General features: G+C 31.7%; 2 protein-coding genes across 9 annotated transcripts; both read right to left on the reverse strand.

Annotated features, from left to right (window-relative positions):
* Positions 1-1,632: 1,632 nt before the first annotated feature.
* LOC105119202 (mavicyanin-like) lies at positions 1,633-2,286 on the reverse strand. The gene is made up of 2 exons (XM_011017322.1): positions 2,124-2,286; positions 1,633-2,005 (listed from the first exon to the last, which is right to left on the reverse strand). The coding sequence occupies exons 1-2, from the start codon at positions 2,284-2,286 to the stop codon at positions 1,701-1,703; spliced, it is 468 nt and encodes a 155-aa protein (XP_011015624.1). The 3' UTR covers positions 1,633-1,700.
* Positions 2,287-6,570: 4,284 nt separating this feature from the next.
* On the reverse strand, positions 6,571-12,368 carry LOC105119203 (double-stranded RNA-binding protein 4-like). Of its 8 annotated transcripts, XM_011017328.1 has the most exons (7): positions 12,200-12,368; positions 10,744-10,890; positions 8,643-8,878; positions 8,305-8,521; positions 8,028-8,037; positions 7,819-7,994; positions 6,571-7,079 (listed from the first exon to the last, which is right to left on the reverse strand). In XM_011017328.1, the coding sequence occupies exons 3-7, from the start codon at positions 8,874-8,876 to the stop codon at positions 6,742-6,744; spliced, it is 975 nt and encodes a 324-aa protein (XP_011015630.1). In that variant the 5' UTR covers positions 8,877-8,878; positions 10,744-10,890; positions 12,200-12,368; the 3' UTR covers positions 6,571-6,741. The 8 variants fall into 8 exon arrangements, with proteins under 8 accessions (XP_011015630.1, XP_011015626.1, XP_011015633.1 ...); XM_011017324.1 differs by having other exon boundaries at positions 7,819-8,037; positions 10,744-10,881; positions 12,200-12,367; XM_011017331.1 differs by having other exon boundaries at positions 6,571-6,914; positions 7,819-8,037; positions 12,200-12,367.
* Between the last annotated feature and the right edge of the window lie 1,234 nt (positions 12,369-13,602).

Below are 13,602 nucleotides of genomic sequence, written 5' to 3' on the forward strand. Positions count from 1 at the left end.
GTATGTTTGAAATAAATAAAAACAGGTTGACATAGCAACATCAACAATGTTTCTATTTTCCTTTTGCCCCTTATTCTAAAACAATCATCTGTATTTGTCCAAGCTCAAAAAACCACAAAATAATAATAAAAATTTGTTGGCTTTACTCTTTAAAAAGTAAACAAAACTCTTTGTTTGAATCAATTTTTGGTTAGATATGATTCTACATATGTGTATATTTCAATTTGATTAGTTTTTTAATTAAAAACCAAACTAAACTGAAAATTCTCACCACTACTTCATCCTTTCAAATTTATTTGTTCATGTTGTTGTTTGTAGGTTTTTTTTTTCATTTTGGTTCTTAAAGATTTTTATTTTTTCATAATTTTCAAGTTATGTTGACATGGTTTTTTGTTGGGATTGGTTTCTATTTACATATTTTTTCATATTCAATGTGTCATAGAATATTCAATGTTAAATTAAAGCTTTACTTGACAAAATAGAATTTTAGGGTATTGTTAAATAAAAATTTGAAAAAACAAGGATCAAAATTAATAAAAATAAAAAATAGAGGGGCTTTATAACAAGTCATAAAAAACATTGATTTGGTTTCTCAAATAAAAAATTATACATAATTGGTTAATATTGTTTAAGGTTTTACACTTCAATCTAAAAATTTATTTTCTTTATACTTCAATATGAGAATATTTAGAAAGGAAAGAGAAAGTCATTGAAAAAAAGTTAAGGAGAAAGAAAATGTTTGGCTAGTCATATTTCATCCATAAAAAAGCAAAAATTATTATGAAAGGGTTTGTCTTCAATAAAAAAAGTTTAATAAAGATGGTATTGATCTATAAACATATTAAAAAAATTTATTGGGACTCGAGATTTTAGTTTTTTTTTTTATATAATTTTAACTTTTTGAAATATTAGAGGGTTTTATGATTGAAATGTTTTTATTAAAGTTAATATAATTTTTAAGATGTTTTTAAATTAAAATATACAAGTTAAAAAATAGGTTTTAGAGCTTGAATCTCTTCTTTTTTTTTACTAGAGATAATTGAAAAATACTTAAGCAAATGACATATCATCTAATAAAATAAATAATATGATTTGCTCATTAAAAAAAAAAAAAACTAGGTGTGCGGGCACTAATGCTTTTTTAATTTTATCAGTATGTATGTCTAACCTATTTATTAACAACGTTTTACCTCTTTATTTTTCTTTTTTATTTTAATATTAACAGGGTTTTTTTTTTAATTTAAGTTTTGATTAATACTTGATGATACAAGGCATCGAAGATTCAGATAGATAGGGTTAAGGGAAGAGAGTCCTCTCAAAATTCACAATAATTCCTGATCAATCTCTTCGTAAACCCATAGGTTATTAATAATGTTCATTTGAAGGGATGTGCACAGGCCATCTTTCTGGATTCTGTAGAAATAAAGAGCTCTTGTAATCATAATTCTAGATCATAGTGGGCACAGATGAACATTCATATCTTAGATTAATTGAACTAATAAATAAATTTGTTGCTTGCTGTGTGTGATTGTGTGTGCATGTCATGCCCTCACATTGGGCTGCGCGCATCTGTAATTTATGAATCTAAGGCTTAACCATGCTGCATTTCCATGATAGTCAAAATGCCCCACACTCATGAAACATGAAACCTTAATTATTTCTTTGCTTGAAAACAGAAATTATATCATATCAGTGGTAAATCATGCAGCGATCATTGCCACGAGAGCCACCGCTGCCGCAAAAATCTGATAGCAGGAAGCAGCAAGTCCATAAGCAGCATTAGGTTCTGGTGTTGGTGCTGGAGTTTCAGCCTTTACATTGATGACTAACTTCTGGCCAAGCTCAGAACAATGTTTGCCATAGCCACAGATATACCACTTCTTTCCTGGGCTGCTTAGTTTTATTATGTCGTTTCCGCTGGTCATGGGCTCTCCTGTTGCTGCGCAGTCCTTAAACCCGGCGCCGTCCACCTTGAAGAGATTGTGTGGTGGCTTGTAGTTGAACACTGCAAAAATTTTGCAGAAGATCAATAGCATCAAAACTCCCCCCTTTTTCTTTAAAGACATAACTAAAAACAAAAAACAAAGAAAATAAAATGCACTTTATTGTATTGATAAATTTACCTAGTGTATCACCAACATGAAATACTTTGCCACTAGCCCAGGTTGTGTAGTTAAAATTAACGGTCCACCCTTGTTCATCACCAACAATGTGCTCGGCTGCCATGGTGAGCGTGGGAAGAAAAATCGTGACAAGGGCCAGGGCAATAAGCTGACAAGAAGCCATTGGAGATTAGTTAATATAATTGGTAAGCTACAATGCTTAATCTCTAATGTCAGCTCCAAAGTGGGTCTGGTGAAGGGAAACATATAGGCCTTTGGAAATGCATAGAAAATCCCGACGTAACTCCACCGGCGACGGTCGGCACTAGAAACAACTTTGGGTTATACGTACTAGCCACCAAAAAGATTAGAAATGGTTCGACGTGTATGTATGGTGTGGAGAAACTGACCAGAAAATGGTGATTACAAGTTAAATAAACGTACTTCTGGAGTTGTTTATGGTAATATTCGAATGTTTTGTGAATGTCTTATTCATCTTCTTGTAGACGGTTTTGATATGATCAAAACCAAGAAATTTTCACCTGTTGACGAGGTCTAGAGCAGCTTTCTCCGAGGAGTATATACAGCTCCAAGGAAGTATCTTTTCTTTCTTTCTCTGTCACTATTTTGTTTTTTGTACACAGATTTTAAATGATTTGGTGCCTAGAAAAGAAGTATACCTTCTGACTATCATATTAATCTCCTAATTGTTTAGTATATATTAAACAATTTGGGAGAAAAAGAAGCATCTCCTGATTATATATCACAATCCCAATCTTTACATCTTCACATTAAGTTCCTACGTGTGAAAAATATTTTTGAAAAAATAAAAATATTTTTTCAAATTTATTTGTTATTTTAATATACGAATATAAAAAATTAATTAAATCTTAAATAAATACTGTCAAAGCTTAAGTAAATATGCGTTGGTAAGTATGTTTTATCTTGCCCGCCATCAGAACAAAGCTGTGTACATGAGTCAAGTCGGAAAGAAGAAAACGAGCATAGGCTGCACTCATTTTCACTGTTGCTAGCTATCAAGAAATAAGTTTCCAAAAAGAAAATAAAAAAGGAAAAAAGAATAGAGCTTTTATAAAACGAATACGGTGTGTATAAGGATAGTGTGAAGTTCTAAAAGAATAGTGGTAATCCGAAAGGAATATTTCCTTTACTGGATACTAGAGTAATTGGTACGCACTTCATGATAGGTCCTACCAATTTCTTTAAAATATAAAAAGAATTGTATTTGCATTTTTTATTTGGAAATAAAGTTTTGATTATGAGCTCCAAATTTTACCTATATAAAGTGAACATATTTTAAATATAAAGATAATTTTACCTATATAAAGTGAACATATTTTAAATATAAAAATGATGATATATTTGATTAATTTTAATTAATTAGAGTTAATTTGTGAAACTAGCAATTTGAGTCATGGATTTAATGTAGATTAATAATATAGATTTTAGAAATATTTTTTATTTAATTACATAAAAATTAAAATATAAGCTATTAGAAAAACTATTGGATAATGATGATGATGATAAGTTGTCTGAGACAATAAGTAATTTGTTATCTACTATTCCTAAAATTTGATCATTGTTATGGTGGTTAAAAAATTAAGGAGATGAGTTATTTGGCCTAAATTAGGGTTATTAATTACTAAGATATCAAATATTGATTCTATTTTTTTTTTTATTTATAAGAAATAAGAATTATTTATTTTTTCTATCGATCACAAGAAAATCTCAATTCAGAAAAATAATCATTGTGACACTATACATATACGACAATATGCATCAATGTATACAAATTACTTTTTGTATAAACTTGTCAAAACAATCAAAACAAAAAGGATACATATACCATACAAGATTCTAAAATTACATGCATGGACATACAAGATTCTAAAATTACATGCATGGACTGAAAAAAACAAAGGATAAAGTTTTAAGATCATAAACCAAAATAATTAGACAAATAAGCACAGATGTTTAGTTTGTCACTAGATTAGGGCTCTTGCATTACTGGCTCGCCCTATGTTTCTAGTAAAATATTTAGATATATAAATAAAAAAAAGTTTTTAATGATAAATAAAAATGAAATTGAAAAGATTGAGAAAAAAAATATATCAAAATATTTAATATCGCAATACGAGTTATTTATCTAGTTGTATTTACTGAATATGTTTATTAAAATTAATTTATAATAGAAATCAACACACATATAAAATTCATTTAATAAAATAAAAAGAGAAACAATATTATGCAAGACTGAACATATTAATCATATTAAAAAAATTATATATTTTTTTTAAATAAAATTAATCTATATAAAATATAAAAACAATTTTACAAACTAACATATAAAAACATAAACACATTCAAAATAATTAAAACAATTGCTATTTAAAAAAAATACTAGGTAAGAAAAAAATTATAGAGAAGGGGGTATTAATTAAAATTAATTAAAATATAAACTTATAAATTATTATTATTATTATGGTATAAATTAAGAAAATCTAAATTAAAAAAAAAAGAGCTAAGGGTTGTTTGGTTTAATAAGCCAAGTCAAATGCTCGACCTATTAAGAAAAAGCTAGTGTGCAATCCTGCAAGGTCAGGTCTACGCACATGGGTTTTTAATTATGTTTTTAAGTCGTCAAGAGTTTCCTAAATTCCAATCATTATGGTAACTATAAAAATAGGGTTTTTATTTTTTTTTCATCTAAAAACTCATTTGCAATCTATTTTTTACCGCAAAAACCTGAAGAACACTGCAAATCTTGTAAAACCAATCAATGACCTCTAAAAAAATAAAAAATAAAAATATATCAAAACCCAAAATTAACCTAAAATTAAAAATTTTTCTGAGCTCAAATATTTTTTTTAGACACTTTGAAGGGGGAGAATCTAATTTAAACTCTGGTTATTGTATGGAACCATTTGACATAAAAATATAGTATTTTGGTGATCGAAATCATCACCAGTTATAATTTTCTCCTTCTACTCCAAAATTCGGCAAGCCCTTCTCTTCTTCCAAAACTAGAAAGTGAGAAAATAAGGTTTGGTACCTAAATTGAATTCTTAGAAATTGAAAAAACCAATTACCTAATAGCTAAAAAAGATTGGGGGCTAAATTGAACTTTTCAAAGAAATCTCAAAGCCACCACCTATTTTATCCTTTTTTTTTTCTTTTCAATTCTTTGTCTTTCAATTCAACTCTCCCTACCAAAATAATATGCTATTGAAAATATGCTATTGAGTGCTAATTTAGATTCAAAATAGCTCACTTATATAAAGTAAAAATATAAAGATCAAATTAAAAATTAAAAAGAAATGCATTACTCTAGTCCACAACACCCTCTTTCATTTTAGTATATTTGTTATAACAAAAGCATTTTGAATACATTAGATGTTCAAAGAAAGTATATTGTTCATATATTTTGAAACTATAAACATGTAATTTCATAAATCATAGCAAACTTGTAAACAATATTAAAAATATACAAAGATCATAGCATACATACTAAGTATATATCTAAAGACACAAAAGATACTTAAAAAATAATCATAACATACATATTAATGTACTAAATTAAACAAAACCGAAGAAAAATATTTACATGTTGAAGTGCTTTGATGAAGCTTTGCTATTTTCAAGGATGTATCCTTGATACTTGAGACTTTATTACTTGTTATTTCATGCTAAAGATGTTTGCAATAAGATTTATGAAATTCTAATAACACCATATTATTTAGATACACTTTTTTAAAGACTTATTAGCAAAGTTTATGAATCAAAAGTACTATAACTCAAGTTTATTTTAAAAATAAAAAATCTAAGCTTAAAATGAAGCCAAAAAAAGAAAAAAACACTAAAAATATAAAAATATAAGGCGAGAAGAAGTCTAAATATTTCATTAAAAACAATGTAGAAAATTCTTTATTCACCCTTTTCTTACAGTAAAATTTAAAACATCAATGATAGAATTATTTTAATAATTACCAAAATTAATTTCCATCATTACCAGCCTTAATTACCTATCATAAAACAATAATTAAACTTGAGATTTTTGGCTTTAAATACATGTTTTTTTGGCTAAACAAATTAGATGTTGAATCTTTAATATCTTGAGTTTTTAGATGGGCAAGATAAACTGCTATGTTGGACTCTCGCATCAGGGAGACCTTCAAAAGTCACCTTTTTGTTCCTTTTTTTCCATAAAAATTAAAACTTTCACAAGTTTTCCTAAAATAATAAGGAATGCCACCTCTGTAAACTTCCCACAGAGATTAGTTTGCGTGATGTACTCAATCTTAATGGTCATGTTTCCCATAGCACTATGGACTTTAGGATGATACCAGTTTGAAGGTAGTTCAGGATGATTTTATTTGACCACTAACGAGAGAATGCGCACAATCAACATTTTTTTCCTTGACAATTTCTCACCCCATCCAGGTCGTTTCAGGTAACAGTAGGATTATAATTATGGATAAAACGACAAATAAAACACCAAGCATAAGCTGCTGCCACGTCGTTTATTACAAACGTAAAGTCTTTCTAGCGTTGTCCTAAATTTTGGAGGGCAACGATTTAAAAATAAAAGGCACCCATCATTCACGTGGAAAACAAATATTTACCGACTCCGTTGAGGTGGCAACTCCACTGCAGCCCATTTGTCATCGCTGATGGGCAACACGGTGCTGCCTGCAGGATATGTCATTTCGGTCCCACTTGGATGAATCAGAACCCTAATCCCTCGGACCATAAACTCGATACCTGAGCTCGTGGCTAAATTAGTGGGGGAATCAGAAGGCAAAGAAGATGAAGTCAAGTCATGTTTAGGCGAGGAAGAGATGGCTGCGGCAGGTGAAGGTGTACTGCTTGCCATAGCTGAACAACTGTCTTGCCCTGGAGATGCAATGGAGGGATTATGATTGCTAACTACAGAATTTGCTGCCAGCAATTCAAGAGCTAAATGTTATGAGATATGGATGCCATTAAGATATCATGCAAGCATGAATCGCAATTTTGCCTATGAGAGAAGAAAAAAAAAATACTTTATAAGGAACATGGATGGAAATTTTTGAGTTCATATTATATCACAGTTAAAGCTTCTACCTCGAGGTAGGTTTTATTCACGTCGAATCATCTAAAATAGCATGAAGACGCAAAGCTTGAGTTACTCTCTATCCTGGCTTACCGACTTGTACTCTAAGATACTAAAAAACGTTTGAATATCTGTGCACTATGTTATATGTTGTCATATGAATGCACACATCTGCCATGGATATGCATAAATACATAAAATAAACTAATTAAGCACCGTTCAACGTCATCAGAAATCTATAGGTCACAGTTGAAGTAGATTCTTATATTGAACAAATTCTCTGGTTAGAATCAACGTAGATTGTGCAAATGAAAAGGCTTAGCTTCAACCTGGTCAAGAGACTTGACAGGTCTGAAAATTTATCACCACCTACAAACGCATCTGCTTATTGTGCCCCTCCAAATCAAATATCTGAAAAATCTAGTCACCAATCTAGATGCTTTCAGATTTCAATTTCCACCATATGTTGGCAGAAAGCATTTGCTCATGGTTTTGGAGATATTAATGAAAACGTATAGAAGAGATATTTATTACAATATGAAACCATCTTCTAATGCCCGCTAATAGAAATGCAAGATGCTTGGGGAATGTTTAGAAACTCACCTCTGTACTCTTCAGCTTGTTCATTGAGCACGGGCAATTTAGGTTGGACGTTTTGTTGAAGATAAGCAGTGAGACCTGCACGCAGGTTAGAAACTGAGAACTGAGGAGTTTCGCTCTGAAGACCTTCTTGGGATTGGCAAGCAGGGGAGAGAGGTGAGCTCCGAGGAGCTTCTTGAAATTGGGAAGTAGAGAGAAATCCAGGGCTCCGACTTGAGTAACCTGACCAAAAAAGCCATACAATCTGATTAAGCGCTACAATATAATCTTTACTTTATAATTAGTTTTAATACTTGTATTGCGGCATCTCTATTCCCCCCTGCTTATTAAAAAGCTTAGAAGAACTATGAAGGGCATATGTTAATCATAAAAATGAGTATCAATTTAGAAGCTATAGTAAGAATGTCTCCACACTAATAAGTTGATTAACTGGGTACCTAAATCATGAAAGACTAAATAAGATTAAAATAAAGCATATAATAAAAGTACGCTGTTTTAGAGCTGTGAATGCAATCTTTGCAGCACTCATCTCTGCTTGCTTCTTAGTTTTTGCTCCTTGTCCTGTAAAAATCTCTCCTTCTATCTCCACTTTTGAAATGAAAGTAGGCGCATGAGCTTCACCAGATCTGTCTGTCCAATAAGTTGGCAAACCACAACCTTCTCTCTGAGCCAGTTCTTGTAAAAGACTCTTATAGCCAAACCCATCCTAAAAAGAAAAACAATAAATTACATAAAGAAGAGTAATCATGTGTCTGAAAGATACAAGCATTAAAATCGCATTCGTAGCCATCATATTTTTGCATCTCCACAAATCTTAGAAAACTAACCTCCTCAACTCCATTTGACAATAATGACATCAATGCAGCTTTTGCAGCTGCAAGTTCAGCTTTATTCAATGTGGGAAAATATCCTTGACTCTCGTAGGTTTGTCCATTTACTGTGACCTTGCTCTTAAAGCGACTAGCATGACGAGGACCCACACGCTCACAAGAATACACAGGTGGAGTGAAATTTCTCTTTCGAGCATAGGTTTGCAGCTGGTTTTTAAACAAGTGCTGCATACCTGTAAGCCAGGAGCAAATTCAGATGAATGTGTCAGATAGTGACTTTTCATGAAAAACACAAAATAAACTGGAGCATTATTTAAGACACAAAATAAGGTGATTCAATATCAGGTTTCCATGGTCAGTAGATGCTACCACCTTCTTCAATCAGAATTCAGTTTCTCATTTGCTGCAATAACTTGGCAACCAACAGTGCGTTAAATATAAATGTCCCTCCTTTCCCCTTTTAGACTATACAATACAAACCTATAAGCTACCAAATGAATTAAATTACCCAATTACAAAACAATGATTTTGATTACATGCAGCAGATTTCAACAGCCAAGCACAACAGAGTACAGAGAAAATACAATAACAATAATAAACAAAGAAAGGACTGATAGAACAATTGAAGTAGAAGTTCTTATGTTTTCCTCCATTCTATATTCCCAAAAAAAAGTACTAAATGAGACACAAGGGAAATAGACAGAACAGAAGTTATCAGAGCAAGCTTAGTAGCATCTTAAAAGAGAAGTTATCTAGCTCTATTTGTTGAAATTTGGGCATGGGGAAGAGTCCATTCACCACAAGTATGGCCGGAAAGGAAGATTCATGATCTAACCCATCTTCAACAATCAAGAATTTTCATAAACTCTGTTAGATATGGCAGCTCAGCCATGTGGTTATGGTTATTATTTAGTTCCTTTCTTTTTTCTCATTTCAGTTCACTTCATTTCTACAAATTTTTTTAGTGCGTGATAGAATTTTTTAAAAAAGAAGAGTGAGAATTTTTTTAAAAAGAAGAGTTAAGTTTCACGTACAGAAATATTAGAAACATTCTAAGACTCCAATGTATGTCAAAGAAGGTCAATTCTCAAGATAATAAATCCTCACATTTAAAATTCAGATCCAAAGTACGAGCAAAAGGTCAGCCAGAAAGAGAACAGACTTGATGCGGAAAAGCATAATATAGAAAACCTAAGAAGGTAAGCATCAAACGACAAAAAAGCTACATCCATCGGAAGAAGATAACAATTTCCATCCCAAGAAAAGCCATAAAAGTCATAAACATTGCAAGAGTGAATTTCATAATGATTGTGAAAATTGTCTCCAAATTTTTTCAATAATCTCACAAAAAATTATACTATTTAACTATGATAATTTTTACAGATACATGAATAACATGCAAGAAAATAGTTAATCTAAAGATAACCAAGAAAATTTATTCCTAAAATAAAAACAAAGATGGACCCACACACGCAAGTAATTGAAGTTATACACAGATCTGTCAAATTTAAAAGATCAAGAAGAAAAACTGATTCCAACACTTTAACATATTTAACAAGACACACGAGTAATTGAAGATAAATATATAGATATCAAGCTATTTGTAAAGCTAAAATGCATACAGCGCAAACTAAGGGATTCCATCATTATTTTGTGCAGAAATTGTATAAAGGCAACATATTTGAGATTGTTACCTAAAATTTTCAAATCAAGAGTTAGAACCTTATTGTTCACGTATGAAGCAGTTGATTTTGGTTTAAAGTTAGTGAATGAATTAAAGTGGCTACAGAGAGAAGGTTAGTGTCAATGAGAGCCCATAGCATTTCCTTAAAAAAGATCCCATCAGAAAAATTGCATGGCAGCAGCACCAGGAAGACCATAAGAGGGGGAGCACTGATGATAATTAAGCTTAAGATACTGTATAAATAAACTGTTTTCATGCCTGCCAATTTTGAGAGGAAAACCTATTATTTCCATAACAAATGGTTGCTGTTCAGGAATGCAACCATGAGTATCAAGCACATCCAACTGACTCCACTCCAGCACTAAGTGTTGATTTTGTAAGGGAAAAAAAAAACTATACTATATTTGCTCTCACCTCCAAAAATCTCATCACTTTTGGCTTTTGCCACGGCTTCATTTGACAGGTGAGTTGGATTTGCATCTTGTAGGTTTAATTGCAATTTCCCTTCAGGACATAGACGAGTATTCTCCCCAGCGCTTCCACTGGAACAGCCTGCAGAAACTTCAGCATAACATCAGTTTCTTCATTTCATGATGCAGTGTAAATAAGCATAGGCACCACTAGATTGATTTATCATAAAACGCTTCAAGATTACACACATCAATCAATCATTCTATTAACAAAAAATAAATAAATTATAATAATCAAACATTATTATGCACGCATTCATTCTGAAACATACATTAATTAGAATGACGCAGTGTAAATAAGCATAGGCACCACTAGATTGATTTATCATAAAACGCTTCAAGATTACACACATCAATCAATCATTCTATTTACAAAAAATAAATAATTATAATAATCAAATGTTATTATGCAAGCATTCATTCTGAAACGAACATTAATTTACAAAGTAATTTCATTTCATTAAAACAATTACATCCATAGGAAGAAGATAACAATGTCCCATCCCAAGCAAAGCCAAACATTGCAAGAGTGAATTTCATAATTATTGTGAAAATTGTCTCTAAATTAGGTTTTCAATAATCTCACCAACAATTACACTCTTTAACTATGATAATTTTTACAGATACATGAATGACATGCAAGAAAATAGTTAATCTAAAAGAAAACCAAGAAAATTGATTCCAAAAATAAAAATACAGATGTACCCACACGCACAAGTAATTGAAGTTATACACAGATCTGTCAAATTTAAAAGATAAAGAAGAAAAATTGATTCCAAAACTTGACATATTTAATAAGACACACGAGTAATTGAAGCTATTTGTAAAGCAAAAATGCATACAACACAAACGAAGGGATTCTATCAATATGTTTTCAAGAAATTGTGTAAAGGCAGCATATTTGAGATTTTTACCTCAAGTTTTCAAATCAAGTGTTAGAACCTTATTGTTCACGTATGAAGCAGTTGATTTTGGTTTATATTTAGTGCATGAATTAAAGTGGCTACAAAGAGAAGGTTATTGTCAATGAGAGCCCATAGCATTTCCTTAAAAAAGATCCCATTAGAAAAATTGCAAGGCAGCAGCACCAGGAAGACCATAAGAGGGGGAGCACTGATGAAAATTAAGCTTAATACAACATTTTTTTTTTTAAAGGAGGTTGATTAATCTTTTGATGCCATAAAGACAACTGATTTAGCAAAAAAAATTCTAGATGCTGCGTATATAACCTCTTTTCATGCCTGTCAATTTAGAATGGAAAACCTATTATTTCCAAAACAATTGGCTGCTGTTTCTGAATGCAACCATTAGTATCAAGCACATCCAACTGGCTCCACTCCAGTACTAAGAAACGTTTAATGATTTTGTAAGGAAAAAATCAATACTAAATTTGCTCTTACCTTCAAAACTCTCATCATTTATGGCAACTGCCACAGCATCATTTGACAGGGGAGTTGGATTTGCAACTTGTAGGTTTAATTGCAATTTCCCTCCGGGAGATAGACAAGAATTCCCCCCAGCACTTCCACTTGAAAAACCTGCAGAAACTTTAGCATAACATCAGTTTCTACATTTCTTGATGCAGTGTAAGTAAGCATAGCCACCAATAGATTGATTTATCATAACAAGCTTCACGACTACAAGTATATTAACAAAAAAAATAAATTATAACAATCAAACGTTATTATGCAAGCATTCATTCTTAATCAAACATTAATTTACAAGGTAATTTCATTTCATTAAAATAATTACCCCAAAAAAGTCTTTATAATATCTGATACAGTGCAATTAAAGCACTAGGAAATATATATATATATATAAAACAGAAATGAAGCATTGCAAAGAAACAAAAGGAATTCAATTGCTAGAAAGAGGGGAGGAGGAATGGTGAGAAAGGAGGGAGAAGTGGTTATAGGCGAGCTTAGCAGTGTTGTTTTGAGCTTTCTTATAAGAAGAAGAAGAAGAGGGGAAAGGAGAGGAAAAGAGGACAGTATTGATGGTGACGGTGGAAAAAAAGAGAGGAATGTGATCTTGTTTCAGTTTAGTAACTTCATAGGTAGGGAACTCCCATCATATGATTCTGGTTTATAGTTAGTGAATGAATTAAAACGGCTGCACAGAGAAGGTTACTGACAATGAAGAGGAAACATGAAAGAAGAGAAACTGGGGAACAAAAACCTTGTTTCAAGTGGAGTGCTATTATGCTCCATTGCCAAACAGGCTATCAAACCCCAATATGACCATTTTTAGGACCCAATTACAGTTTATAATTTATTATGCACCTCACAAATATGGTTATAGCAATAAGTCGAATGTTTCCATAAAGTTTTGTTTAGAAAGTGATAGAGCATCACAGACACTTGTGGGTATCTGAAACCTGTGAGCTAGGCCATGTGTGGACTACAAGCACCATGGACCCAACCAGGATACCTGCGAATCCAGTGTCAGGCACTCATGTGTGTCCATAGCATTTCCTTAAAAAAGATCCCGTTTGAAAACTGCATGGCAGCAACTCTAGGAAGACCATAAGAGAGGGAGCACTGGTAAAATTAAGCTGACTATGAACAGTTTTTCTTTTTTTTCTTTTTTAAAGCAGGTTGGTTATGTAGGTTATCTTTTGACACCATAAAGACAACTGATTTAGCAAAAAAAATTCTAGATGCTGTGTATATAACCTGTTTTCATGCCTGTCAATTCAGAATGGAAAACCTATTATTTCCATAACAATTGGTTGGTTTTTTTGAATGCAACCATCAGCATCAAGCACATCCATCTGACTCCACCCCAGCACTAAGAAATGTTT

Source organism: Populus euphratica, unplaced genomic scaffold (genome assembly GCF_000495115.2).
Source record: "Populus euphratica unplaced genomic scaffold, PopEup_1.0 scaffold2630.1, whole genome shotgun sequence".
Lineage (NCBI taxonomy): Eukaryota > Viridiplantae > Streptophyta > Magnoliopsida > Malpighiales > Salicaceae > Populus > Populus euphratica.

What these genes read in the sequence shown, in the direction of transcription:
- LOC105119202 (XM_011017322.1), bottom strand. Translation starts at nt 2,286, where the DNA reads ATGGCTTCTTGTCAGCTTATTGCCCTGGCCCTTGTCACGATTTTTCTT. An exon ending in TCATGTTGGTGATACACTAG is followed by an intron (nt 2,006 to 2,123) that starts GTAAATTTATCA and finishes AAATTTTTGCAG; the next exon opens with TGTTCAACTACAAGCCACCA.
- LOC105119203 (XM_011017325.1), bottom strand. Translation starts at nt 8,876, where the DNA reads ATGCAGCACTTGTTTAAAAACCAGCTGCAAACCTATGCTCGAAAGAGA. An exon ending in TGTCAAATGGAGTTGAGGAG is followed by an intron (nt 8,522 to 8,642) that starts GTTAGTTTTCTA and finishes TTTTCTTTTTAG; the next exon opens with GATGGGTTTGGCTATAAGAG. An exon ending in ATTCACAGCTCTAAAACAGC is followed by an intron (nt 8,038 to 8,304) that starts GTACTTTTATTA and finishes TTTTTTGGTCAG; the next exon opens with GTTACTCAAGTCGGAGCCCT.